This window comes from Patiria miniata, unplaced genomic scaffold (assembly GCF_015706575.1).
Source record: "Patiria miniata isolate m_02_andy unplaced genomic scaffold, ASM1570657v1 HiC_scaffold_6, whole genome shotgun sequence".
In the NCBI taxonomy this organism is placed as follows: Eukaryota; Metazoa; Echinodermata; class Asteroidea; order Valvatida; family Asterinidae; genus Patiria; species Patiria miniata.
The window spans coordinates 2,809,361-2,837,141 of record NW_024037073.1 but is presented as its reverse complement, the minus strand read 5'-3'; the positions used below and the strand labels follow the sequence as shown (position 1 = coordinate 2,837,141).

Here is a 27,781-nt window from a genome sequence, read left to right as displayed (position 1 = left end):
TTTTCTTAATTTGAATATTCATTTTTGTATAACCGACCCTGGATGGTCACGTGCTTTATGACCAAGCTGTTTTACTGTGCTGGTTCGCTTTAGCTACGAAGTACTAGTATCTTTTTCACTACCAGCACTATGGTTGCATTTTTTTTGCATTAAATAAATGCAACTTCCACACCTGGTTATACAGAGACATATGGATGTATTATGATACGTTTACTATTTTATTGTATATTCATATACGAAACAAAAAGCCTTCGCTGTAGTATTATACTGCAGCTATTTTGACACTGCGTTGACAGTAGTTGTCAAACCCTATGTTCTAATAACAATCAAAAGACTACTTGCTGAATCAACCACATTGGAATATTAGCAGAGAGAATTCGGTAAGTCAATGATGATATATTTCTGTCAACAGCCAAATAAAACTATATAGGCCTAATCGTAGCGCAATTTCTGCTTTGCCGTTGGACAAGTTTGCATCATTTCATTTTCAGTGCCGAAGTTCAGCACATCGGCTGACTGTGCTAATGTGATATTTTGTCGATACTGTGATATTTCATTGCACAAGTAAATAAGAGACAACTTAAATAATAGGTTTGTACCCAAAAAAAAACAACGAGAATGCAAATCGAACTGTTCATACAGTACTTCTTATACGTTTCTGTCGGCCTAACCAGTAACGTGGTCAGTTTTCAGACATCTCTACACTCTAAAACAATTTAGTCAAAATATTGACTGGTTTTCCTAGTTATTGAAATTGACTGGGAATTTAGTTAAACATGCAAAGTTTCATTCAATGACTAGTAAAAGTAGTTGGGTTCGACTCCAATTTCAGTTATTTGCATAACTATTTTTCCAAAGTCAATAATACTGACTCACTGGAAAAATCTAGTCAGATTGACTGCTTTTCAGTTGCACCCAGCTGACCCAGAATGGCTATTCAAATTTAATTAGTTTCTATATCAAATCTGACTAATGCTTTTTTAGATTGTACTTAGGTGATAAGAAAAGTCGTAAACCATGATAGGAAAAGTGGTAAATATTTGCTGGTCCCAGAGGGTCAGCCTAGTGTCCTCTTAATACCTGACTGTCAGTTGTCACTTATTAGACTGCTTGTATAGACTGTGGTGAAGTAAGCCAGGCAGTGCTATCGTGCAGGACGAAACATCAACGAATGGGCTAAAAATGTCACATTGTGTATCGTCGGGTCAAAGCAGAAAGGGCTTATACCATGCTTTAGGTCAATTTTTGTTTTTTGATGGTAACTGTTTACTTTCAGTACAGTCTTAATCCCAAAGAGGTTTTATGTTAATTATTCATCCAATTAAGGAGTAATTAAGAAATTTTAAAAGGACTTATACTGATCTTGTCATACAACTGGGAGCAAAAAAGGCCTTATAAGCTCATAAGCCTTTTTTCCTTTAAACAGGCAAGACTTTCTGTTTGAAATAACTTATAATGTTGGGAAATGCAAAAAGGGCTTAAGAGCTTGTAGGACCTTTTTGCACACAACCTTTTGTCCTTTTGTCATTTCTTTCAGTGTTATATTGGGAAGCACCAAAAGGTCTTATTTTTTAAATTAGCTGTAATTAAATAATTAAGTTACCAAAAATGGCAGGTAATACTTAACTGTTGAGTTAAAGAACCCCCTTTAACAATATGCATAATTTAAACTATTTAAATAACATTTTGCAATTTTCAAAGCAGTGTGAATCTTCAAACTCGATTATCTTGAAATTCTGGAAAATGCTGAATAGGGCTTATAAGTCCTTTCTGCTTTGACCCGACGGTATAATACATGAACGCTTTGTGAATATCCATTCTGAATCAATTTAATTGGATTTTGTGAGTTCATGGACCAACTTTACTAGGCTTGCCTCCTGTCTGATCAATCATTAAACGATTGACGTATTGGGTTTAATTCTTAATTGGTATAATATTGTTCGTGTTTGTTTAACATGCAGGAATGTGAGGACTCGATTTGCGACTTAACTGAAGTCCATAATGTGCGAATGCAAGTGCTGTAGTAGCTGGGGCAACTGCTGTCGGTATACATGCAGACTGCTTGCAGGGATCATCTGTGTTCCTATTCTTCTGGTCATCAGCTTAGTTGCCCTGCTTGTGGCTATTATTCTTTGTCCATGTAAGTAAACATTTCATGAACCCAACCCAATCCAACCCGCCCCAACCCAGCCCACCCTAACCCAACCCGACCCATCCTAACCCAACCCAACCCAACCCAATCCAATGAAACTCAACCCAACCCAACTCAACCCAACCGTGGCCAGCCCAATCCAACCCAAACCCAACCCAACCCAACCCAACCTACCCCACCCCAACCCAACCCAACCCAAACCCACCCCAACCCCAACCCAACCCAACTCAACCCATCCCGTTGTATTGTATTGTACTTGTACAATATTATACCCGACCCAACACAACACAAAACAACGTAACACAACACAAACAACGCAACACAACGCAAAACAAACGCAACACAAGACATAATACACGTTTTTGACATCAGTTATAATTTTATTAATCGAGAGTCAATAGACGGTTAGACGTCCACGCAAGTCAATTACAGTTTTATCTGACACAATCATTCATTATTCATCAAGTCCTTCATATTACAATTTAAGTGAACTGTCCCTTCTAAAGAAAAGAAAACCTGTGCACGATCTATCTTCCGTCAGATATTACTAGAAAATAATCAACCTTGTCTGGCCATTCAGGGTAAAATGGACATCATTGTATGAATTTGATGAATTAGACAAGTGTTCCCTTTTGCGTTGCAGTGAAATGTTGCAGCCCTTGCTGCGCACCTTGCCTAGAAGCGATACAGAAGGGTCTGTTCTTCCTTTTGAAAGCGCCATTCCTATTGGTCATGTGGTGCGTTGGCAAGGCAACAGAAGATGATGACGACGAGGAGAAACAAAAACTTCCCAAACACGCTGCCGAATACGGCACGAGTAAGCCCGAGGAGCTGACGGCTGTTGATCACGACATCAGTAAGCCCGAGGAGCCTACGGCTGTTGATAAGGAAATCAGTAAGCTCGAGGAGCCCACGGCTGTTGATCACGATCAGGACTCTTGAATTCACAAGAAACTCAGCAAAATTGCACAATGCACTTCTATATTCTGGAATAAATACCCACCGCAAGGAACCAATGACATAACGTGTAAGGGTGCATGGAACGCAAAACCATGCACAAAGGGCGGTCACATAATGACAAGTAAGCACAGGGTTTCAAAATGTGATAAAAAAAAATAACAAAAACATGTACATGTATTTCAAATTGAACAAGTCACGTAAGTGTATTAATCTATTCATTTTATGTGTTCGGATAAATTTTACATGAATGTTAAAAACAACATCTCCCGATCAGAAAAAAAGTTCATCAGTGACGTTTTCTTTGGTATATTTCTGTTTACCCAAACAAGGAATGCGCAATAGAATATCCTTTCGAAAGCAATATTTTTAACATATAATCGTGCAGACGAATATGCACAGACTATAGACTTCGTGGCAGCACACATCAAGATTTTAAATATTTTTTTAACCAGTATGATAATGTCACTCTATTGTTAAAATACAATTGATATTCACATTGCTCCAGGCTTAAACGTTTAAATAATACAATAGTGGAACAGCTGTTGCATTCAAATACATTGATTCCGATACCGACAACATAATTATTGGTATCGATCCCGAGTTGAATATTTCACATTTTTCTTTAGTTGAGTCAGGTTTGTAGAATACAAGCTCTACATGGTGCAGAATGTTGAAGGCCTTATGTTGATCGCGTACATGCATGGGTGATAATTATTGGCAATAACTTATTGTCATGAGTCTGCATGATCCCATAAAGATGTGTGCTATGTGCTATTGATAAGTTTTTTTTGGGGGGGGGGGCTCCTTACGAATTTTCAATGTCTCCGATTTTGGGCGTCTGCGCAAGTGCAATCTTCTGAAAAGGGCTTTTCTTTAGGATGAAACTCGAAATTGCACGGGGAATACATCTTTAAATACCCTCGCCTCCAAAATCAGGGGAAAATAGAACTCTCTATGTTGTATGTTGAAGACAGCTTGTTTCACTGGTTCCCTTTCTGCCCCCCCCCCCAAGGTTTGTAATATGATGACCTCTGGGTGATATTTACCTACAAGGCTGATCACACATCAAACTAGTCCTTGTCTGAAACAATGGCAACTTTTATTTACCAAACATTCCTGGGATGATTATTATTCAGTTGAAAGTAGAGCGATGTTCGCAGCACATTGCAGTTGGAGTGACTGCAATCAGTTTGTACAAAGCCTTAACACGCATGGGCAACAATACCGTTGGTACGGCCAACCCCATTGGTCAGAAGTTAGCGTGCGATCAAGGGCGAATCCAAGAAGGATGGTAGGGGTAGCTAACCATCCCCTCTGACTGACCACTTATTTATTTTGTGGGGAAAACACCAGCACTTCCTTCACTTTCTATATAAAGTCATCACTCAATATCGTAAATCTTGATTCGTTGTTGCGTTAGGCCTTTGGTCTTTTTTTTATGCTAACTGCGATGCCTCCCCATTTGACAAGTCTTGGACTTACAACATTCCAGCCACACCTCCCCCTTTGGATCCTCCATTGACGCGGGGTAAAATCAACGTTAGCGATCGGGACAAAATGACAGAGCTAGGTCAGCTCATGTCATCAGGACATACCTTTTCTGTAATAGCGTGGGGAAAGTTGATGAGTTTTGAATTAATCCCTATTTCAAGCTACCTTTTTTTCAACAGTCTGCTTTGTTTTTCATTGTAAAGTCATGGACAGTGAACATTTCCAAAAATTGATAAATGAAAGTGTCAAAATAAATATCCTACTTGATTGTGAAGTAAATAATAGGACCATGCTTCCTGTGAAATTATTACGGTTAGGATGCTGTCATTTTCGAGAAGAGGGGAACTTCCATCATTTCATCGCGATGGTTAGGACAAACCATCGCGCTTTCAAGGGAAACCTACGCTATGCATCGAGAAAAATGAAGAACCATTTTCAAAGTTTCTCAAAAAGTATATCCACTGAGCTGAAATTCCGACTGGTTGGTTTTGTAATAACCCGCGCTCTAGATTTTTGTATCAATTTGTTTGTTGAATCAGCAAAATCATTTTTCCCACAAAGGTGTCCATTACTTTTAGATTAAGCCATACTTTTGTTGTTAAACTGTTTGTAAAATATGTCTAAAGGCTAATAATTATTGTATGAACAATTTTACCAACAGCCACTTCAACTGTTACTTTTCTGGAATTTTTCGGGAAAGATTAATGTCCTTTAAAAAGAATATTTCTGATTACAGATCAAATCTAGTAAAAGAAGACACGGTAGCAAATGAAATCTCAATTGAGACTTTTTCATCAAAACTCAAACACCTTTGCTAGCTGCTGCGGGGACGAAGCTAATTCTCATCGGTGATTTGTGGGGGCTCCAAACATAAATACCGCCCTCTATAGATAGCATTACGTATTTAGATGTTATGGATTGACTCGATACGGCTGCACCTGAACAACTACCCTCGGATGAGTGGATTACTTCAGATTACGATATTGTGGATCATGATGGACAAAAACAAATAGACTCGGGAAGAATGTAGTATCCTTACGCCAGTGTTGAATTCGAGAAATCAGAATTATTCAATGTTGACCTTGGTCATTGGTTTGGCGCGCACTTCGATTGCTTTGGTGGAACGGCGTGGCCGGTTAAAATAATCAAGACCTTGTAAATTGTATGTGAATCATCATAGAGGGATAAGGCAAGAAACTAAAAACGAACCACTGTCTGATTCATCTAGGTTTGGTAAGTCATTTTGGTATATTTCACAATTTTTAGTTAACAATTTTAATTAAACCTGATTAAATGCCTAGTTTGAGACATTTTACTCAGGTAGGCCTATAAACTAAAATGAAGATTCTAATTATTTAGGAAGAGTGATCTGTTGAATTAGCTTTGAGTAACTCCAGCTCCATTGCGGGAATGTTTCCATATTCAACAGATCATTAAGCATCAGGTGGAAGATTAATGTCAACAAAATGATGTCAACAAACGAATTCATTCTGTTTCACTTTCCATAATTGTCATAACATTGTTGCTTTCTCCTCGTTAGGCCTATATAGTTTTGTCAGGAGCAGTTTTTAAAGACTTTTGTCATTTGGGACAAAAGCTTGGCTGTCAAAGTGGCTTATTTATAATTGGAGAAAAATTGGCTTATAAATTCTCCAAGATACATACTAATGATCTAGCTCTACTGAGTGGAGCGCTGGAACTTTGGTACCCTCCGTGTACCGAAGTTCCAGCGCTCCACTCAGTAGAGCTACTAATGATCAGAGTTTTGACTGAACTGGAAAAATACAGGAGAATTTAAACCCTAGCTTTACGCTAACCGAACTCAACCCATCAAAGCCAAACAGCAGGTTTTGTTAAAATCTGCTAGGATGGGTAAAGTACCCCTAAACTGATGGTCTTTACATTTGGTTTGGCATACCTCCAGAAACTAAGTCCAACAGTGTACGATTTCCCATGTGGGTGTTAGAATTTGCCAGCATGCATACGGTTCCCAGTAAATTATGCTAGGGAGTTGGGGTTAGTAAGAAGAGCAACTCGCACTGTCACCAGCGCAGCAGACTTGAAAAGGCTAACGCTCCGCCAGAAATGCCTTAAAAGACCTCTGAGTGTTCCAAACTTTCTATTTCTACCATATCTTTTGTTCCATTGATGGATTAAGAATGTTGATTACAATGGTTATGGTTACCAAAACTGCAGGAATTCATTCATTTCTAAACTCCCAAATCTCACTTGATCCATCATCCATATTGATAAGTGTAAATAGAAACGAAGATTGATCACAACTGGTCATTAGCGGAACAAGTAAATCCTGCAGCATTCAGAATGGTTTTTATAGGATCAAGTCATTTTTCCTGGACCGATGCATCCATTCTGAGTAGGCTTATGCTTGTGATTGAGACTGTCAATGTTTCTCATCGATTTATAACGGTTAGAGTGATCGTTCAATCCTGTGCACAGCGTGGATATTGATTAATGGTTTTTATGGTCCAGCAGTTAACTAATCTTTTTTTTCTTTCTTCCATTGAATGGCTCGGACACGAGAATTGATCAGTCACTTTTTTGGTTGAGGCGTTGTGATAATGTTGTGTTTGGTAATGAGGGTGCATTGTGATGTTGTCCATTGAGATGGGAGAGCACCAAAAGCTTGTAGGGGATTGTGACAACTTCCCGGAATCGTAAAAGTTGCACGGCTTTAATTTCAATCTTAGCAAACATTTTTCTTGATGGAAATTCTCCTTGGACCAATGTGTTAAGCCCTCCTACTTCTTTGATTTGTATATTTAGTGTCAGTCTAATCAGTAGTCGCAGTTCGCATTAAATTTGTATTACTTTTTTCATGTAATGATCTCAATTTAGATCTGAAATAGCCACATTTTTTTTTTGAATGATGGTTTAAAAACTTCAGTGCCGGAGGCATTCATGTTTTCCTTCAACAGGAACCCTGACTCTGTCTTTCTTATGTTCAGAATCTTGTGTTTTCCTTTTCCTATGTGAGCAGCATATCTAGAAAGAATCAAAAAAGAAAATTGATTTCTTTACTTTTCAAACTAATCAAATAATGGTAAATTATTTTAACCGTCATTTATACCCAGCAACTCTGCAAACAAATTACTCCCCATTTTGTGGTAAAGTTGATGGGGTTTGAGACCAGAAACTTAAAACTGAATTAAAACAATAGGCCTATTGACTCCGATTGATTATCTAAAGTACACTTTCCAAACATGCCCACTTGGCAACAGTTTTCATCTCAAAAATTCAACCCAAGATACCCTTACATCAGCTGTCAATCGTTGAAATCTCTCAACACACCGCTCTCACAAGATCTATCTGAGCACTACTGGTTCTCATTTTATGCATTTCTAGGAAGGACATGTAATAAGCTTAGTGTACTCTTGCTAGGTACCGGTATTTGCTAAACTGCGAACCATTCTGATGCTTAACAAAATAGCTGTATCGACTATTTGGTCTGTTGATGCTACTCAAGTCATTATCTGCCTGATCTTGTTTCTTGATGGGTATTCTGTGTCCCTCCCTCCAATGTCTTCTTTTATCCAGCGTGCCTCTTCATCTGTCTTTGTTTGTACTCTCAGTCCCCGCTAATCCCTTGATACTTAACGGCTGGTTGGTTCTCTTGTCTGTTCCTGATGCTAGGGAAGGTTAGTTTATCGTCTCATTGATCCTGTCCCATCGACAGAGCCTTCGCACTTCAGTTCACGACAGTACATTAGTCAGCTGTGGCGTTCGGAGATTGAACTCTTCAGAGAAAGTGTTCTCTTCATACAGTTGAAACTTGTGGCATTGGAACTATGACCTCCTATGTGGAGTTGAAGACTGCTTGTTCATTCTGCCAAAAGGATTTACTTTATCTTGGGAAACTGTACTGTCTGTGAGAGAAAAAAAGGGTGAGAGTTGATTACTTTTTTAATGGAGTTTTATTGCAGCGCGGCATCAGTTTGTATTCCCAGCTAAAACTTTGTTTTCTGCCAGAGAAAGCGGAATAGATTGGCCAGTGTTGGGTATTGTTGTCAGTTTTCCAGTTGTCATTTGTTTTGTAGCCTTGATAGTGCAGAAACTGCTTGAGTTTGCTTTGTGAAGGAAATCCATGTGAGATTCTTACAGAAGTTGATCATCCCCCCCCCCCCTCTAGAATTAGGCTTATCAGTGTTTTACATTTTGCATTCTGTGACAGTATAGTAGCTGTATCAAAACTTGCATCAATACTTGGAGCATGGAGTTAATGAAGTTACCGTACTTTACTGCTTGGATTTTTGGGACGTCTTCCTAAATTTGTTCACCCCTCATGCTTACAGGATTCCTATAGAGCTTTTTTGTAAGGGTTTCATGCTTAGCCCCACTTTAGGGTAACCTGCACTCCCTCCCCAACCTTCGGAATGACGTTTCCTTATTTAAGAGTATTTCGAGAAGCATTCATGTCATATAGTACTTACACTGATATGTTTGTAAATCTGTCAATGCACCTGAGTGTGGTGCAACAAGTTGTCAACTTTTGACCCATGGGATAGATTTTCAGCCCTGGTGGTCGGGAGGGCTTGTGGAGCTTGGTTCCGGTTGATTTCTACCTAGAAGTAGGGCAGACAAATGTGGATTGAATTGCGGTCAGAATGTTGATGGAAGACCGATAGTGTTTTTTTAATGTTTGACTCACACCATGCAACATTACAAGTCTGGGAAATGCGAATTTGAAACTTACATGTTTCATACATGTACATGTATAGGCCTAGGATCCACTTTTTTTTTCTGTCCCATGTATGTCTGATATGATTTTATTATTTTGAAGTACTCCAGAATGCAGTCATCTTCCAAGAGTGATTATGAATAGCAAATTACCTACCTAACAAATGTAACATAATTTGAAGTCATTCTTAGTGCCCCCCCCCCCCAAAAGAATATAGTTCTGCTTCCGGTTTCCTTACCTATAGCCTATTCTGACAGCCCCTACCCTATTAGAAAATAAACCCTCCCAAAATCATCAATTTATACTTTTATCCTTGACTACATGCAGATGCCTCCTTATGATCTTGCATACAAAAATTGCCCCCCCCCCAATTTTTAATTTTTTTTTGCCTGATGATACTTGTTTTGGAACCTTAATTTATCGAATGACCTATCCACACTCCTGCACTCTAAGCTTGCTGTGGTATAAAATTAAGAAAATTGGCAGATGGTTAAAAGTAGTTTAAACCAATTAGGCCTATGGCCTGGTACCCAATAATGGCCAGCCTGAGAGCCAAAGGCCGAGGCAGGGCCCATTATTGACGACCATCAGGCCCCAAACGACCCTCACACTATGCCCCTTCATTAGAGCTCACATTTTGTACTGCTAACAACCGAGCAACAATCCCCTTTTTGGCGCTGTGATAAACTTGCAATGCATCACTGAACATGTAGGTCCTTAAATAGCCGTTTGCCCCACTAAACCCTAAAATCAGACAATAGGGACAACTACTATAAAATCCTCCGACCAATGTACAGCAGATTTGTTTATAATGTTACCAAGGCATTCCTGGGAAATTCAAACAAACTTTGAATTGAATGATTTATTGCTCAAAAGCTGAAAAGTAACAAATTATATTCCAGACTAGTAAGGAGAGTTGCTGAACAATAAAAAATATTCATCATCAGAGACAAAACGATTCATAATAAAGATACTGAGTCACAGGGGACAATACAAAAACACTGCCATTATAAAGTTAGAATCCCGGAATGATGAACAGAGTGGTTCTCAACTTTAAAGTGTACGTGCCAAAAAGTTAATAATAACAATAGTGCGTATTTACAAAGTGCACGTAATCACCATTATTGGTGTTCAAGGCGATCCATCATTGTTAGCCCTGCTCATTGGGCCAGTGAAGCATTCCAAATATCTCAGCTCCCTGGGGAGTATACAGCTCGATGCTGCCATTTCCCTGCAAAGCGGCTGAAATTAACCTCAATAACCATCTCTGCCCTTACAGAAAACAAAATACTCTTGGGTGGGGAGAAGCAATGAGTGACAAAGTGCCTTGCTCAAGGGCGCATGCACCACAACCCCAGGCAGGACTCGAACCCACAACCTGCAGAATTTCCCACAGAATCCCCACAAATTCAGTGCTCTAGACGACGAGTCGGACCAAAAATTCATGGTTCAGACAGTTAACTGTGAAGATTACAACAAAATATAATTGTTCCCAAAATATAATTGTTCCCAGCAACAATGCAAACCACTTTCCAATTGGCCAGCTGACCCCGGCAAACTGTTTACTAACTGGACTGATTTGAGACATGATATTTACCTGTGAAACCTACTGTTTGATCTTAGAGCAGGATGCCTTGTTTTGAACATGTGGGCGGGTGGGGGTGGTGTGTGTGTGTGTGTGTGTTGGAGAGGGGGGGGGGGGGTTATAGAAGACTTTCCACTTGGAAGCCTAGTTCTTGAGCATGTGGCGTGCATTCATGAAATGTAAAATCATCACATTTTGTTGTTAGGGAAAAATAAGTGAAGGTGTTGACAACAACTTGGTTGTAGAGTCCTAGCAAGTCTGCCCAAAAAATTCTGGACGTTGGTGAAGAAAAATTGCCCAGACCACTCCTAAATTTATTTTCAATCCAGGTTTTGCTGTGAAACCAAATCCACAATGTTACTTCCGTGAGTTTGCGACATAAGTGAATTCCGAACTATTGAATAACGTAATCAATATGGACCTGGAGAAAGGTAAGCCTAGCTTGTTATCAATACTGTCAATTTATTCCTGAATTCTGGAAAAACTGAAGTTTTTAATTCTCATTAAAGTCGTGCCTCAGAACTGTATAGTTGAAAGTAAATGTATTAGGTATAGTCTTGATTGTCTGCTTTAAGAAAATATGATACTTAAAAAAAAAGATAAAATAATAACTAATATTGTTGAGATAGGTTGTGTTTTTTTCTGTCACGTCTTAAAGCCTCATGAATAAGTAGGAGCATTCTATACTACCTGAAAAGTTACAAACCTACCAAAAATAATTCAGAATTGTTTTGGGGGTGTAAAGACAGGGGAAAAATGCAATTTCACCATTGTTGCAGAGTACTATGTTTTTTTTTTTTTGAGAATGCAAACTGACTAAGTTTCTATAATGGTTGTAGTTTGTTTGTTGGGTTGGTTGGTTGTTCGTTGGGGTGTTGGGGTGTTTGTTTGTTTCTTTGTTTTGTGATGGACGATTTCAATTTTTCCTTTTGGTTTTTGTTCTTTAGGTGTGGAACACAAAGGAGAGTTTGGGGCACAAATTTCTCAGGTAAGTGGTAACTGAAGGCTAAGCATATTTAATGAAAAGCTATACCAACCTCAATAAAGTCTTCATTTCCTGAACTCAAATAAAATTCTTTTTAACTTGCTTTGACAACAACTAAAAAATTGCAGGTAACTTATTTTTGGCCTTGCAATATAGTTTCAGGTACCAAGTCTGTTCAGCCTCAAAATTATTTATCTTGTTTGAAAAATGCTTTAAAAAAAATATAACAGAAAAAAAATCACTTACATGTAAATTCTTCACCTTGTCGTGCAAATATGCGTTTCTTTTGTCATATTGCATTTGAATGATCAAAGCTGACAGCAGGCAACCTATATAATTGTCACCTTCAATACAACTTTGGAGTTAACCACCACAGGGTGTTAAGCTAGGCCCAACCAAAAAAAACCCAAACACTCAACAGCTCTTTCAACTTAATGACCCATTTCACGAACAAGGGTCCATTTGGTTTAGGAACGCCACAATTGATGAGGAGGAACACACGAGGATTTGTGTGCCCTCCAAAAGGGGGGCACTTTTAAGCCTTCCTCAAAGGGAGAGTGGTTCCGGAGTGTTTGCCGTTGGTCTTAAGTCATGTATGTTTGGTTTACGAAGAGGTTTTTGCCCTGTCGTTGTCAACTAATTGTAAGGAATGGGGTTGGTTCAGAATATTTTGTCCTTGTTGCCCGAAATGCACCCACCATTCTTCTGTCATCTTGACTAACATGTACATGTACTTGTTATTTGCATTGGCTGTGTGTTTATCTGCATAGGGAGCAATTGATGCAGTAGATGGCAAACGTGTCATAAGTGGAATGTGAAAAAGTTGATAGTCCTTTTTTTCTTTAAATCAAAGTTTACAAAGTAAAAATGCAACATTTTGAAATCTTGTAAGTTTGGTCTTTTAATGCTGATTCTTGAGTTATTAAACAAGATTTAATTAATGGATTTATCATCATTTTTAAGCTCTGGCAGGAGTTTCTACATGTCACTTGGTGGTCGGTCGGTCGGTCTGTCTGTCTGTCTGTGCCCGAAAATTGACCAAAAGTATGGTGTTCCATATGTACCATCGACATTGCATTTATTTTTCGGCGTCGCATTTTTAAGCTCTGGCAGGGATCATTTTGATCAGTTTCCTGCAAGACTTTCATGCAAGACTTATTGTGCATTCGCACTTGTTTATACATCTTTGCAATTTTGTGGCTTTAACGTTTAATTTAAATAATTCTTATAGCTTGAAAGCTTGGTGGAGCAAATGAAGGAAGGTTTCATCCAGGCCATGGAAGAACTTTCCCTCATCCAAGATGGCGACAGACTCCTCCAGAAGAAAGTGGACGACAACAAACAGGAAGCGGATCAGAAGATAGAGGAACTTGCTGAATCAGTCCATCAGATTAGGGTAAAGAAAATGATGGATATTTGGTTGAACTAAGAAAATTGACTGAAGCGGGATTCGAACCTACCACTTTTAGAAAACCACATATGGTAAAGTAAGTAAAGTCTGTCACAAGCCAATATGGCCCGTCAAGCCGGCGTTTATCTCCAGTTTCCTTGGCATGAAACCACTTGGAATATTTCTATTCCCCTGGATATGGGTGCCAGTCCAGTTTCAGACGGAGGAAAACCCCAGAAGAATATTCTTGGGAAAACCCATGGAATCAGGCAGGGACTGAAAACCCAATCCACGTAGGGAACAGGACAGGAATTGAACCTGGGCCATGGAGGTGGAAGGCGAGGATGCGCCAAGCTGACGCCAACCTGGATAGTGCAGTTTTAATAAATTGAGTTATTTTTATATTGCTAGCGATTTTTGTCAATACGTAGACTTATGATACTATAGCCACCAATTTGCATGATTTCATTTTTCTGTTTTTCTTTATTTATTTTTTTGGAAAATTTCCAAATAAACCCCGCTCCAGTCAATTTCTTAAAACTTTCAACAAAATTTCTTTAACTGGATTTGTGAGCATGGCAAATTACTGCTCAAAGTGGTGGCCAAAAAACCCCCCAAACCCCCCCCCCCCCCACAGAGACATGAATGTAAAGAGAGAAAAGTAATCCTTGATTTCCTATAAACTCCATCTTTTCTTACATATTGTTCAAAGAATTTTTGTCAATATTTATGCTTTAGCCACCAATTTGCCTGATCTTATTTGTTTGTTTAGTTGTTTTACGGAATTTGCCAACCATATAACCAAAGGCCACTCAAACAAACAAAGTAATATACATAAGGAAAGAGAAGTATGCTTAATTTCTATGAACTCCATCTTTTCCAGGAGGACCTGAAGTCTGTCTTGACAGAAGTGCAGAAGAGCAACCAAGCTACGGAGAGACTGGCCGAGCAGTTTGAGAGATTAAGACGGGAGCACGGACGCATGCGACGGAGGCTGAAGCAAACAGAGCAGAACCTAGAAAACCAAAGGTATATACAGCGCGTCCTGAAAAAAAATGGTGCATGAAAACCCCTCCATTTTTGCTAATTTACAACCAAAATTTTCTGCGGATGTTTACACCATCTTCAAGGTAATAGATTTAGCTTGAGAATACCGTTTGTTTCATTGAGATTGCTTTTGTAAATCCAAAGATATGTTTGAATAATGGCAAAGCCAAGAAACCCATTTTGTGCCACTTTCTGTGAAGCAGTTAAAATCAGTATAGTCCTAGTCTAAAAACCAAATCACTTTACTGTTTAGTGATTTTAACATTTTTAAAGGGAATGTACAACATTTGCTTTTGCTGCAATTTTCAGAAAACAATGGATTTGGAGGATTAGCTTGACATGGCAAATATTGTTAAACTGACTTGTAGATGCCGGAAAAACCAAGAAAACCAATCATGTTCTTGTAGTCTGGTTCCCTGACCCCACTTAAGATGAAACAGATCAATTGATAGACTTTGGGAATTGTTAGGTCAAAGAATCAGTCTAGCAGGCTTGTACCCCTTCACAGGTGTGTAATCAATTGCAAAGAAAATGCGATATGAAAAATTAGGTACAGTTTTTGAAAAAAGCCGTTTTTTTTCCAACGCTGGTCGGCCGACCAGCATTGGAAAAAATACACTTTTTCTTGAAAATGTCAGCACACCAGGAGCCACGATTTTACAGGATGCTTTAGACTGTCATTCCCTAACAATTCAGTAAGGTATTCCGTGATAATTTGATCATTTCGTGTTTGCATGTTTGCAAATGTTGTATCTTCCCTTTAAGCAGAGTGTGCAATATTTATTTATATTGAATTGAACTCTTTTATTGAAGTTTTCAAGAAGTGAACCTGTCTGTACTATTAAATTGTTTCAACATAAGAACAAAACCCTATATTGTCGTGTGAATGGAATGTTTGTCTTACACCCATAGGGATAATCTTATCAAAAGAGCCTTACTGGCATTGTCTGATCTTTGCAGCACTCGCTCCCTAAAAGTGGGCAGAATGTTTTTTTTTTTGGCTTCAAACATATCTCTGGATTTACAAAAGCAATCTTAATTAAACAAACGGTATTCTCAAGCTAAATCTGTAACCTTGAAGATCGTGTAAACATTTGAAGTAAATTCCAGTTGTAAATTGGCGAAAATGGCGGGGTTTACATGCACCATTATTTTCAGGACACCCTGTATGTTTGTCTCAATTCAGCTTTCAAACTATGAATTTCATCCGAAGAATGATTTTGAATGATTTGCAACTTAAATACTTCGGTTCCTTGCAAAATATTTAAAAAAAAAAAAAAAAAATTGTGCACAAAGAAGACAAAAAGCATTATCAGTTTAACTAGGCCTATGTTATGCAAATTCAAGATCACTGTGTTGTATATGAAACATGCACTTTTGAATTAGTGAAATAATTTGTGACCTGTTCTGTCAAAATCAGACTTTTCTGGGCATAATGTCAAAAAAATGAGATTTTTGCTTCTTGTTAAAATATGTACATTTTCCTTTTAATAGGTGGTTTAATTTTTGAAAGCGGTCATTCCTGGGCAAAGTTATGCTATTTTGAAGTTCATCATTTCGAAAAGTAGAAAACGGAGAAAATGGTAGTTAAAGTTTGGGGTCTATTTTAAGGCCTGTTTCAAGTGACATTTTTTCAACTGATATACCTTAACAAATCATCCAAAATACTATACTCAAGAGTTCAATTTAGGGTTTCAAACTTTTAATTTTAGACATGTTCAGGATTACAAATATGCAAAAATTAGAAAATCGAAAAAAAATCACCCCACAGCGATTTTTGGCCCTATCTCAATTTCAAGTTCAACCTCTGCCCAGAAGCGTCTGCGTTTGACAGAACAGGTCACATTTGTGGACTGAGAAAAATATGGTCACTGAAGTATCAATAATACCTACCGTAGGCTGTCTAACAGCTATGCCATCATGGCAGTCAAATTCAATCAAGTGACTATTTTTAACAGTTAAGAATTCCCTTATATTAATTTGATCTAGCCATGCTTTGACTGGAGGTGATTGATATGCCAGCTGTGCCTACCAGTTACCTCTTTTGTCTGTTGATAGTCACAAGGTTTACACGAATGTGATCCGACTGTTTTAACTAGTCTGTATCTAAATGCATGGCAAGGGAAGTGGAAGAAAGTTATAACTGTCTGTGAATGATCAAACAATAGGAGGGTTTACCGAATAACTGTTTTGGAGAAAATTACAGTTTTACTCACCAAACGGAAATAGTTTTGGCACCCAAATCATAATAATGCAGTTTGAGTTTTGGCCACAAGTTGAAAATGAGTTCATTTTGGTTACCACAATGATTTTTATTTCATAAAACTCATACTCCGAATTCGTACTTGGCAGGCAAAATCAGCGCAGACCAAGCATGTCACAGTCAGCCAAGTCTGACGGTGATGCCAACAAGAACAGCAATAACATCAAGACAACGCCAGACAACGATCTTCTGCGCCGTCGCAAGAGCACGCCCGGTGCGTACTTCATCGGGAGAGAAGGACGTGAACGCAGGAGTGTCATTCAGGAGAGTGAGACACCGATGTCTCCTATAATGCAGTCCTTCATGGATTCCCTGCCAGACCCTAACGACTTGAACAACAACGGTAAGTAAGGAGGCCACATCGATCTGTTTGAATGCCAATTCATGCAAACATGAATCGGTGATATAACGTGAAGTATTCACTCTGAAAAGATTGCTTCGCAGGTTTATATGTTAAGCGCGATTCAGCTGAGAACTGTACTAATTGCTGTTCAGGCTTAGCATCTTATCTCCGTGCCAAGACCGTAATAGAATAGTAATAATGATGTGTTCAAGTTCTGGTAACCTGACCAACAGCAACATTTCGGCTGTACATACCGGTAGGGTCGGCCGTTTGTTTTTGCTTTATCTATTTCTTTATTTTTTAAGAGGAACAAATATCTACAAAACAAAGGCTGGCATAGTGTAAACATGCCACTAAGTGTCTTCCCACAAATAAATCTAATTCCAAACTTTCTGAATAATGTAAACTAACTTTGAAATGTGCATGTGCATTTGGAAGGTATTTATTTTTTGCATTATAAAGGTACATGTAGAGTACATCATTTGCAGCTATCCAAAAAGAAACGGACAAAAATTATTGTTGAAAAGCCTACGTGGTTTAAATATAGTAATAACACTAAACTACCTGTGAAATATATTTCTGGCATGTTGTCATTTTGAAGAAAACAAAAAAAGAAGGTCATTTCCAAAGATGCGTCTAAGGATGCATTTTTGAAAGTTTCCATTAGTGCAAGTGTTGACACGATGCACAAGCGCATGCGGTTGCTACAATTCGTTGTTTCAGTGTGTGACATCGCGTAGCTGTGATCGGGTAAATGAGAACGTGTCCAGGATGCTGATTTCGGGCGCAATTCAAAACATGACTCAGCAACTTTTGAATGTGCTTTTGAAAAAAATGCACAAATGACAAATGATGGACTATATCTTTCAAAAACCCTACCTGCCTATCCTTCTTTGTTTTGGCATGAAACCGGAAACACAACATTAACTTTTAAAAGATTTTTACTTATCACCTCCATGAAATTTGCTTCAGATTTGTTACACTGTCTGAAAGATGAAGCCTTTGAACCGAATCTATTATCATTTATTTTTATTAAAGTTGGGAGCACTGTTAATTTTGACTCACCGGACGGAACCCCAAGCGGGCAGTTTGAGTTCTCGCCACAGCAAAACAATGGCTCGACAAACTCCAGTGAAAATGATAGTGGGGAACGGGAACAGAGGAGAAAGGTGTGTTGAGTAAATTGAGCTGCAACTGTTTTTTGAATAATTTTGTAGTAACTTCTTTTTTGTGTGTGGAGCATTTCTTAATTTCAATGTAGGCTTTCGGGTCAAAGTTTTGAGGTTAACCGTTTGTTTTAAATGCCTGGGATATTAAACATTGTTTTTGTTGAATTGTTTTTTGTTTGTTGAATTTGTATTTGAAAAGGTAGTGGTTGCCAGGGCAGATCCTGTTGGAATGGCTACTCCTCCCCCGCCCCCCCCCCCCCCCCCCGCCCCCCCCGCCAAGCATGTGAATCAATTATGTAAATGAACAACATGATTAACTTCAACACTTTGAAAATCTTGATTCACTGCTAAACCTGCTTTTCACCAAAAAAAATTTTGTTAGGCCTCAACACCCCAGTCAACCCCCTCTGGAAAATCCACTACTGGGTTGCAATAGACCTTATTCACAAGAAAGCTTTTTTTTATCGTGTTCCTTGAATTTTATTTAGACATATGCGATTTTGTCGCTCGGTAATGTTGCACGTTTTTATATATACGTACAGATTAATGAGCACGTTTACATTTATGCAGCAAAGTCGTGCGACTTATCGTGCTAATTTCAAAAAAAAAATTTGTTCATTTACACATTCACACACACAGTCGTTTTTTGCTATGCTTCCGAGGATTGGCTTTGTGTTTTCCTTTGTTCCCTGATCTAAACCTTTCCCATAGACTTAGTGAACAAACCGGCGTTCGAGGACAATATACCGGTATATAGGCACCGTCGTTCGAGGATGAATGGCCCCTTTGTACTCCTTTTGTTGTCTGTCCTCGAGCGTAATACAATACAGGAACACACGTGTCGTTGCGACAAAATCACATTTGTGAAAATAGGCCTTGTAAACTGTTGAATGGGATGGTGCCAGACTAATTTATGCCTTCCAAGCCTCACTTTCAAGTTTTTTTTTAAATGTGGCTTAAAACATTAGCGTATAATTATCACAAATTTCAAATTATTTCTCGGAGCAGACTGGTATTAATTTGTAATTAACTTTATTTCATTACTTTCATTTCTGTTAGCAAGTTCCAAAAATGAAGATTTGACCTCGCTTTTAATTTAAACATAGTAAATCGTGACGTAATAAACAGGACTCGTTTATACTACGCTGCATCGGGAGTCCTGTTTATAACGTCACGATTTACTATGTTTTGTTTGCTGCCCCCAACGACGACTTTTACACAAATTGCACGATCGGGTTGAAACAGGACTTGAAAAACAGCTCTCAAATGTACCTTTTGTATTCATTTCATGACGGACACAATAGTCGTTTTTATTTCATCACACCTTAGGCTACATATGCCTGAAAAATGACGGAAATGTCTTCGAGCATTCCACAACCTCTTTAATATGGCCGACTCGTAAATAAAGCATTCATCGTTCTAGAAACTGTTTTATCTCGGATCGGCAAAATTCGATTCAGTTTGACATATTGTGTAGACAGGGATAAGTTTGATAAGTTCTGATTTTTAATATGAGGAAGAAACTTTGGATAAAATGTGTTTGTTTTTATTGCAGTCATTCAGTCCCAACAGAAGAGTTTCATTCAGCAATGTCGATTGGAACCCTGACTCCAATGATAAGACCGAGGGTGAGCATTTGAAATGTAATTGTAATATGAAAATACATGTATAGGCCCTTTTATCAAATGTTTCAAATTACATTGTGTATACAGGGTGAGTAAAAAAAAATGAAACCCAAATGTTGGGACCATTGTTTTAGGAAAATTCTACATGAAGCATTTTAAAAATCTAGGATATAAAAGCCCAATTCATAAGCTTTCTTTTAGTACAAGAATCATTCAAATCACTTATGTACTTTTCAAGCTACAGAGTTTTAAACACAACCACTGTTTTAAGGTTCAGTCCACGGATCACAGAAAAGTGCGTTCTTTCAGCAAAACGAAAACAATTCACGCACATCCCTATGTGATTTGTTTTCGTTTTGCTGAAAGAACACTGAATTTTTTTTGTGATCCGTGGACAGAACCTTAAAACCGTGGTTGTGTTTAAAATTCCGTAACTTAAAAAGTACACGAGTGATTTGAATGATTCTTGTACTAAAAGAAAGCTTATGAATTGGGCTTTCATATCCGAGATTTTGACAATGCCACATGCAGAATTTCCTTAAAACAATGGTTAAAACATTTGGTTTTTTTTTTTTTTTACTGACCCTGTATTATAAGTGAGTTTAAACGGGGTTGAAAAATCAGATGAAAAAGGTTTTGATAACTTAAAAAAAAAAGACCACCATTCTACCCCAAGCAAAATACATGTAAGTTTATTTGTTTTCAAAAAGTCCATTTTAATTTGGACTGTTGTTTACAGCCATGTTTCGGCTGATAGTATTTTTTTTTGCAATGCATGAAATTACTAAATAAATTGTTAACATTTGAAAAAAAATCAGGCTCTCATTTTTACCTGCAAATACATCCACTGTAAAAACTGGCCCATGTTTAGTCATGGAATAATTACATTAAAAAGTTTATACAGGGTATACTGGTTTCTGCCCGCTTACCCCCTTTTATAAGCAGACCAAAAAAAACACCCAAGAAGCAAACACAGAAAGGTTTTTATGTGTGCACCCCTCAGCCAGGCCTTGCCAAGTATCACAGAACAAGATCTCTGATTGGCTGGTTACCCCTCCAAGGCTTCTCAGCAATTGGTTAAAATTTGTGGCTCTTGATTGGCTATTTTCATGATTACCGGATCTCACTTTTGTCACAAAATCTTCTATGGGTTTTCGTGGACAAAAGTTCCCCATAGCAAAGTACTTATGCAGACACGGTGTAGTGAGATGCTATTCGTGCAATATTGCCATCCTTTTGCACAACACATATAATGAATACGGGAAAATCAATTGCAAAATTTGCTGCTTATAAATGAATTGATCATTTAGTGATAAAATTGATTATAATTGGTGACCAAGCATTAAGCTACTGGAACTAGTGCTAAAGAACGACTCAAAATAAAAGCTATTTTTTTTTCAGAGGGTTACAGACACCCAAAATAAAAATAAAATTTCTTTAAAAAAAAAAAATCACTCAAAGGTTAAACTATGTGAAGAAAAAAAATCCAATTTGTTGGAGAGTACGGACATTGCATCTTTAAAAGTAAGCCTGGGTTAAAGGGAATTTACAACATTTGCTTTGCTGCAATTTTCAGAAATAAATGGATTTGGAGGATTAGTATGTTATAGTAAATTTTGTTAAACTGACTTGTTTCACGTTTTGGGCTTGTAGATGCTGGAAAAACCAAGAAAACGAATCATTTTCTTGCAGTCTGGTTCCCTGACCCCACTTCAGATGAAATAAAGCAATTTATAGACTTTGGGGAATTGTAAGGTCAGAGAATCAGTCTAGCAGGCTTGTACCCAATTGCAAAGAAAATGCGGAATAACTAAATATATAAAAAACTAGGAGCAGTTTTTGAAAAAAAGCCAGTTTTCTCCAACGCTGGTCGGCCGACGAGCTTTGGAAAAATACAATTTTTCTTGAAAATATCAGCACATCAGGAGCCATGATTTTACAGGATGTTTAGACTGTCATTCCCTAACAATCCAGTAAGGTATTTCATGATAATTTGATCATTTCATTTTTTGATTTTTGCAAATGTTGTATCTTCCCTTTAAACCCAAGAAGATGCTGATTCTCAGATATTGGCCACTTGCCAGTCAATATTGATTGGAAGGAAACAACCATGATTGTCCATGATCGTTCGAATGATTGTACATTTCCAGTGAAGCCAGTATTGTTTTCTTTATATGACCTCAGCTTTTGTTCCCGTTGTACAAAACTTGTCAATAGGATCTGATGAGGGCAATTGTTTGGTGCGCAAACCACCATGTCTAAAACTTTAATCCGAGGAGAGACTGTATAGTGATCTCATTAACCACTTCAAGATTGTCTGGAGTATTTTCGTTTGTTACTTTTTTATGAATGGAAGACTTTTCTTGAGAGCAATTCATCCAGATGATTTTTGCGGGTCGCCGTCTGGAGAATCAGAATAAATCCTTGAAATCGATGTAGGGGTAGGCACTTTTCTTGATGTCAAAACTTTTAGTTGCTTTTTAGTGGATTTTGAATTTTTGTGGGAGGGATTTGGGGGAGGGATCTTTAAGGGTTTTCGAAGGTTTTTGTTTCGGACAACAAGTTTATTTTGGCTGGGGTTGTTTAAAACAAACACAAGTTTTTAGCAAAGTCAAACTTTTTAACAAGGTAGCACATTTTCTTCACTTTGAATCTATTTTTTGGGAGAGTTTTATTCCTCTTGTTTATTTTTTTTCCCAGTGAAACATTTTGGTTATTGATAGTTTTCAGACAATGCTTAATTGAGCGTCATTCAAATGATGGTACATACGTTTTAAAAGGAAAGTTTAAACATCGATTTTACCTCTTGCATTAGTATTTTTGCAGAGCGGTTGAAAGTTATCAAATAGAATGTAACAAAACCACGACCAATAATTCACAAAAGAACTCATTCTGTACATTAATGTACAAAATTAGACAAAATTTTATCACTCATCCTTTGTTAAGACTATGCTTTCCAGATATTAGAAACTCAGCACATCATAAAGACATTCAATTCATGTTTTGTTGGACAAGGATAATTGACTTAGCAGAGATTCGAACCTTTGATTTCTGGAATACAGTACCAGTGATCTGCCAACTGAGCAATTGAAATGACAATATTTGCAGTTCAAGATGTACTGCCAGTGCTTTTCAATAATTGAATTTTTGTCTTCTCCTAATCAATCTTGACCTTTTCAGTGTTTTACTTTGACGAAAAAAAACAGCCTTTTTTACAGTTGTATTTTGGAAACATGCAACCCTGAGTAGACTGGTTTCCATTTCCTACATTATATATTCTTAAAGAGGGTCTGGTACCAGCCCTATTCTGTGGAGAACTAAGGTAATTTATCAGGCAGCAAATAATTTGGAATTTTGAAAAGGTGAATATTTCATGACTAAGTGCTGGCTGATTTTTTGGTAGGGTTTTCATTCAAAAGTGAATAACTTTTGTATTGCCAAAAAATAATGATTTAAATCAGAATTGATTATTTTTTATTTATTTTTTTTTTTGGGGGGGTGAAACACACAAATAGCCCGGAGATTTCATATTTAGGTTGCTCTGGGGTAGACTTACTAGGACGCATCCAGTTACTCTTGACCTTTGATATGAGGATATTCATGAATCATTCATATATTGCAGGTGAGAGGTTAAGGCTGGCTGAAGAATTCCTCTTGTCGGAGAGGAAGTATGTTGGTCAGCTCAACGCGCTCCTAGAAAACATCATGTTGCCGCTGGTCACCGAGTCGCTAATCCACCCTTCTGAAATCAAGTAAGCACATCTCATCTTTGTAACTGTGTTGTGCGGTACAGTTATTACTGGTCACATAGGGGCCAGCTATTGTGTTCTCGTAGTATCTGACTCACTGACCGACTGTCTTTTGTGAATTAGACTTTGCCCTTCACTGACGTGAATCAGTGTGTAACCTCCTGACTGAAACTTAGAAAAAAATTACTCAGGTGGGACTCAAACCCACGACCTCCTGCTTTCTAGTGCAGATGTCTTACCACTCGCCCACCAAGCTTGCCGGGATCTGTTGGCTGGTTCTAATGTAGCAGTTTTGCCCTTCACCAACGTATAAACACTGTATACTCTGTGTGTACCCCCCCCCCCCCCCAGTGAAAGTTGTAAGCAATCACTCGGGTAGGGCTCGAACCCATGACCTCCTGCTCTCTAGTACTTGGTTACTTGGTTGGTTCTTCTCCTAAGGACTTCCACAAGGGAGTATAACTAGGAGGCCAGAAACACCGGGACAAACCCCTTCTCTTAGCGATAAGTGTTACTGGGTTCTTTTACGTGCGTTAGGCCTTATACAACATACGGGACCTCCGGCTTAACGTCCCATCCGAAGGACGAAGCAATAATGGTTAAGTGCCTTGCTCAAGGGCACAAGTGTCCAGGCCCTGGCTCGAACCCACGCCACTGTTGCCTCTGAAACACCAGAGCATGAGTCCAGTGTTCGTAACCGCTAGGCCATCACACTGCACAGACGTCCTACCACTCTACCACCAAGCTGGCCAGGATCGGTTGGCTGGTTCGAATCTTGAATTGCTTTGCATTGCCATTAAAAATCTAAAACTCAGATCAATGAGACTTTTTTCCCACCTGACTTGCATGTCTGTTTTTCCTGTTTTGTTTTCCTGTAGTATCATCTTTCCTGAATGTCTGGCCAAGATGTTTGACAGACATTGCTGCCTGCTGTGTGCTCTAGAGACCAGACTGAGCGATGCCAAATGGCAGGGAATGCACGGGGACATCTTTGCCAAATTTGCCGGAGTTGAAAGTGTAAGTGTAATCCACAAATTGCTATAAAAACAGTTCCTCCCTTTATTTCAAATTTGGTTATTCTTTTGAGATAATTGCAGACGGTTTGAAAGGTACTTTTTGGTGAGCTGCGAAGCAGATGCGAGCCTATGTAATACCAATTTCCGTCCGTCTGTCCGGCCGCCCGTTCTGACCATACCACCCTTGTGGGGTGATGTTCCTTTCAGGACACATCACCCCACTTTTTTCACAATAGAAAAACATCACCCCAGAAGGGAATCTTTAGAAAAAGGGATAATGGGAACACAATGCTATCACCCCACAATTCCGTCTGGCTGGAACATCCGTCCGTCTGTCGGTCCGGGCGTCCGGCCGTCCGCGTTCAGATAAACATGTTGAAGTTTTTGGTTCTAGTTAACTTGGGGAAAAAAATTAAAAGCAGTTGTCATGTATCATCTCTATAACTTCAGTTAGTTTCATATCATTGCAGTAAATTCAATGATTTTTTTGAGGAATTTTAATTCAAGGAAATGTTAAAGTTTTTAATTGTTACATGTTCATGTATACTGGTATAACATGTACATGTGTGTATACCGGTATAACATGTACAAGTACATTATGCATTTTGGGGATGTGCATGAGCTTCTGGTTTGATCTTTTAGTTTATGGGGTTGGAGTAGGGATGGGGTAGGGGAAGGTGGGGTGGAGTGGGTTGGGGGATAGGGGTTGGAGTTAGGGTTTGTGTGAGTAGGATGAGTAGGGAAGCTAGGATGGGTGGGGCGGGGTGGGTTGGGGTGGGGTGGGGTGGGGAGAGGGGTTGGAATACTGGGTTTGGGTGGGGTGGGGATTTGTAGAGGTGGGGTGGGAACAGGTAGGGAGAGACAGGTAGGGGGAGACAGGTAGGGAGAGGATGGGCATGGATGTAGGGGTTGGGTTAGGAGGGGGTTGGGCAGGGGGCGGGATATAGGATCGGAGTAGGGTTGGGTTGGGGATGTGTAGGGATGGGTAGGGATGGGTTGTTGTAGGGGTTGAATAAGGGGAGGGGGCAGTATATAGGGATCAGAGTAGGGGTTGCTAGGGGTCAGGTGGGATGTATGGGTGGGGGAATGGGGTGGGCGGGATATTGGAATTCGAGTAAGGGTTAGGGTGGGGATGTGTAGGGTGGGTAAGGACAGATAGGGGAAGATAGTTGGGGTAGGGGAGGGTACGGGTCAGGGGAGGGGGAAGGAGATAGGGATTGGAGTTTGGGTGGGGTTGGGATGTGTAGGTGATAGGGTGGGGATGGTTAGGGGAGGATGGAATGGGTGTGGGTAGGGGGTTGGGTGGGGGAGGGGGAGGGGGTGGGTTGGGGATGGGGTAAGGTTTTGGGATGGGGTAAGGTTTGGGGGAGGTGGTGATGGTGCTGTGTCTACATGTACATGTATACCCATTCTTGTTCTGCATTTGTGGCGACTACACAATAATACAGTGACGGCTAACCTATATACACATGTATTTATTAGGTAATCTGTTGACTTTTTATGTTGACATTTAAAAACTGACCCCTACACCTAGGCACATCAACAAGAATCCTGATCCCCTTCCATCATGCCCATCCCCAACCCTACCTTCAGCCTCCCTTCCTGCCTTGGACAGCGAGCCATGGCGGCTTCGCCGTTCTAGTTTCCTTCTCTGTCAGTGTGTAGAGGAAGGAATTTTACCCCTCCCCCCCCCAAAAAAAAAAGGAGAGAAAATGTTTGTTTATATTTCTAAAATGGTGTGTCTTGTAGTTATTTTTCTCCTGAAGAATTCCAAAAATTTATTAAATATTTGGAAAATGGTCAGAAGTCGGGTCTGAACATTTTCCATCATGTAATTTTAACCTTCTTATTATTTTGTTTAAGAACTGGGACTGTCAAAAATAGAATTTTAAAGAAATACATTTAATTTTCATACGAATTTGTGTAAATGTTTTGTTACAGGAACTTAATTAAGAATACTTAATTAATTCTTTTGTTTTGTTTTGGATACAGGCTAATTTCCTGTCTCAGTATGGATCCTACATCAGTTCTTTTCCCGAGAGCTTGTCCTTGCTCTCTCATCACACAAGGAAATCAGCAAAGCTCACCAACTTTCTCAAGGTAAAATTGGCCAGGAAAAAAGACTTTTGATAAAAGTGTGTAAACCTGTTAGAAACCTTTTATTAAAAGACTTAGTTGGTTGAATATTCATGGAAAAAGAAATGATTTTGCATTTCCATATGGTTGTGGAATTTAGTCTGTTCAATATTTAAGTTTAATATTCAAATTAATGAATCAAAAGACACAACACACACAAAAAAACAACACACAAAAAAGACTCATTTGGAAAATGACAATTTATTGGAAATGTTTTTTTTTTTCGATTCCCAGAAATTGGCATTTTGGACTTTAACATTTTCTTTAGATACATTAATTTATTGGCACTTAAGACATATCTCAGTTTTAGTCCTTGTAACTATAAATTTATAACCATATCAAGAACTAAAATACATTTTCCCCATTTAATGCACACTTTTGGTGTTCAAGTAAAATAGTTCCAATATTTGATACATTTCATCATTACTTTACTTTTTTTTTTGTAGAAGCAGCTAGCTGACATTGAGGACGAGCAAGTAGATCTCCTTGGTTACCTCTTGGCTCCTATTCAGAGAATTCCCGCCTATGTCCTTCATCTTAAGGTACAGTTTTTGGTCAAGTTATTTTCCCCAAACACAAGTTTTTTTCTGTGACCTTCAGAACTTTTTACCAGGGCCCTATTTCATGGCGTTGTTTAACAGGTTAATAGTAGAAAATTGTGCGTATACCTTAAGTACTATTTCATGGCGTGGATGCGTTGCGCGTGCATGGAGATTTGTACGTTTACTTCACTGATTTAACCAACTTTTTCCTCTGAGGTGAACTTGTCTTTAGCTGTGCTTAATGATTAACATCTCCATGAAATAACGGAGGCTCTGTTAGAAAATTGTGTGCTTAGCAGCGCTATGAAATTAGGCCCTGCGGCCGATTTCAAGAAACTTTACGCAATGGCGTAACTCCTTGTTGCACCACAATTTATTGCGTAAGTTGTGCAACATTTCAGTTATGACACATTTCACGAAAGTTTCATAGTGCGTAAGTCTGCGAATTGTGCAATAAATTACAGGGGAACTTGCGCAATCATTTTAGGTGGCGTAAGTTGTGGCGTAGCGACTGAAAATGAACTATTTTACTAGCAAATCATGATCGTCATGGAGCCTGTCATTGCACAACTTATCTGTGATACATTAACTTACTTAAATACATTAGACACAGCTTTGTGTTTGAGGTAAAT

General features: G+C 38.7%; 2 protein-coding genes across 3 annotated transcripts; both read left to right on the top strand.

Moving 5' to 3' along the window:
- Positions 1 to 108: 108 nt before the first annotated feature.
- On the top strand, positions 109 to 3,888 carry LOC119743589. Its single transcript, XM_038220003.1, has 3 exons — positions 109 to 380; positions 1,962 to 2,140; positions 2,796 to 3,888. Exons 2-3 carry the CDS (start codon positions 2,002 to 2,004, stop codon positions 3,092 to 3,094), a joined length of 438 nt encoding a protein of 145 aa, XP_038075931.1. The 5' UTR covers positions 109 to 380; positions 1,962 to 2,001; the 3' UTR covers positions 3,095 to 3,888.
- A 1,613-nt stretch (positions 3,889 to 5,501) lies between these two features.
- On the top strand, positions 5,502 to 27,221 carry LOC119743049 (rho guanine nucleotide exchange factor 33-like). Of its 2 annotated transcripts, none has more exons than XM_038219382.1 (12): positions 5,502 to 5,836; positions 11,214 to 11,315; positions 11,832 to 11,872; positions 13,101 to 13,265; positions 14,143 to 14,288; positions 16,659 to 16,912; positions 17,951 to 18,081; positions 19,637 to 19,709; positions 23,329 to 23,458; positions 24,334 to 24,472; positions 26,464 to 26,571; positions 27,054 to 27,221. In XM_038219382.1, exons 2-12 carry the CDS (start codon positions 11,300 to 11,302, stop codon positions 27,198 to 27,200), a joined length of 1,350 nt encoding a protein of 449 aa, XP_038075310.1. In that variant the 5' UTR covers positions 5,502 to 5,836; positions 11,214 to 11,299; the 3' UTR covers positions 27,201 to 27,221. The 2 variants fall into 2 exon arrangements, with proteins under 2 accessions (XP_038075310.1, XP_038075311.1); XM_038219383.1 differs by lacking the exon at positions 5,502 to 5,836 and adding an exon at positions 8,026 to 8,505.
- Positions 27,222 to 27,781: the final 560 nt, after the last annotated feature.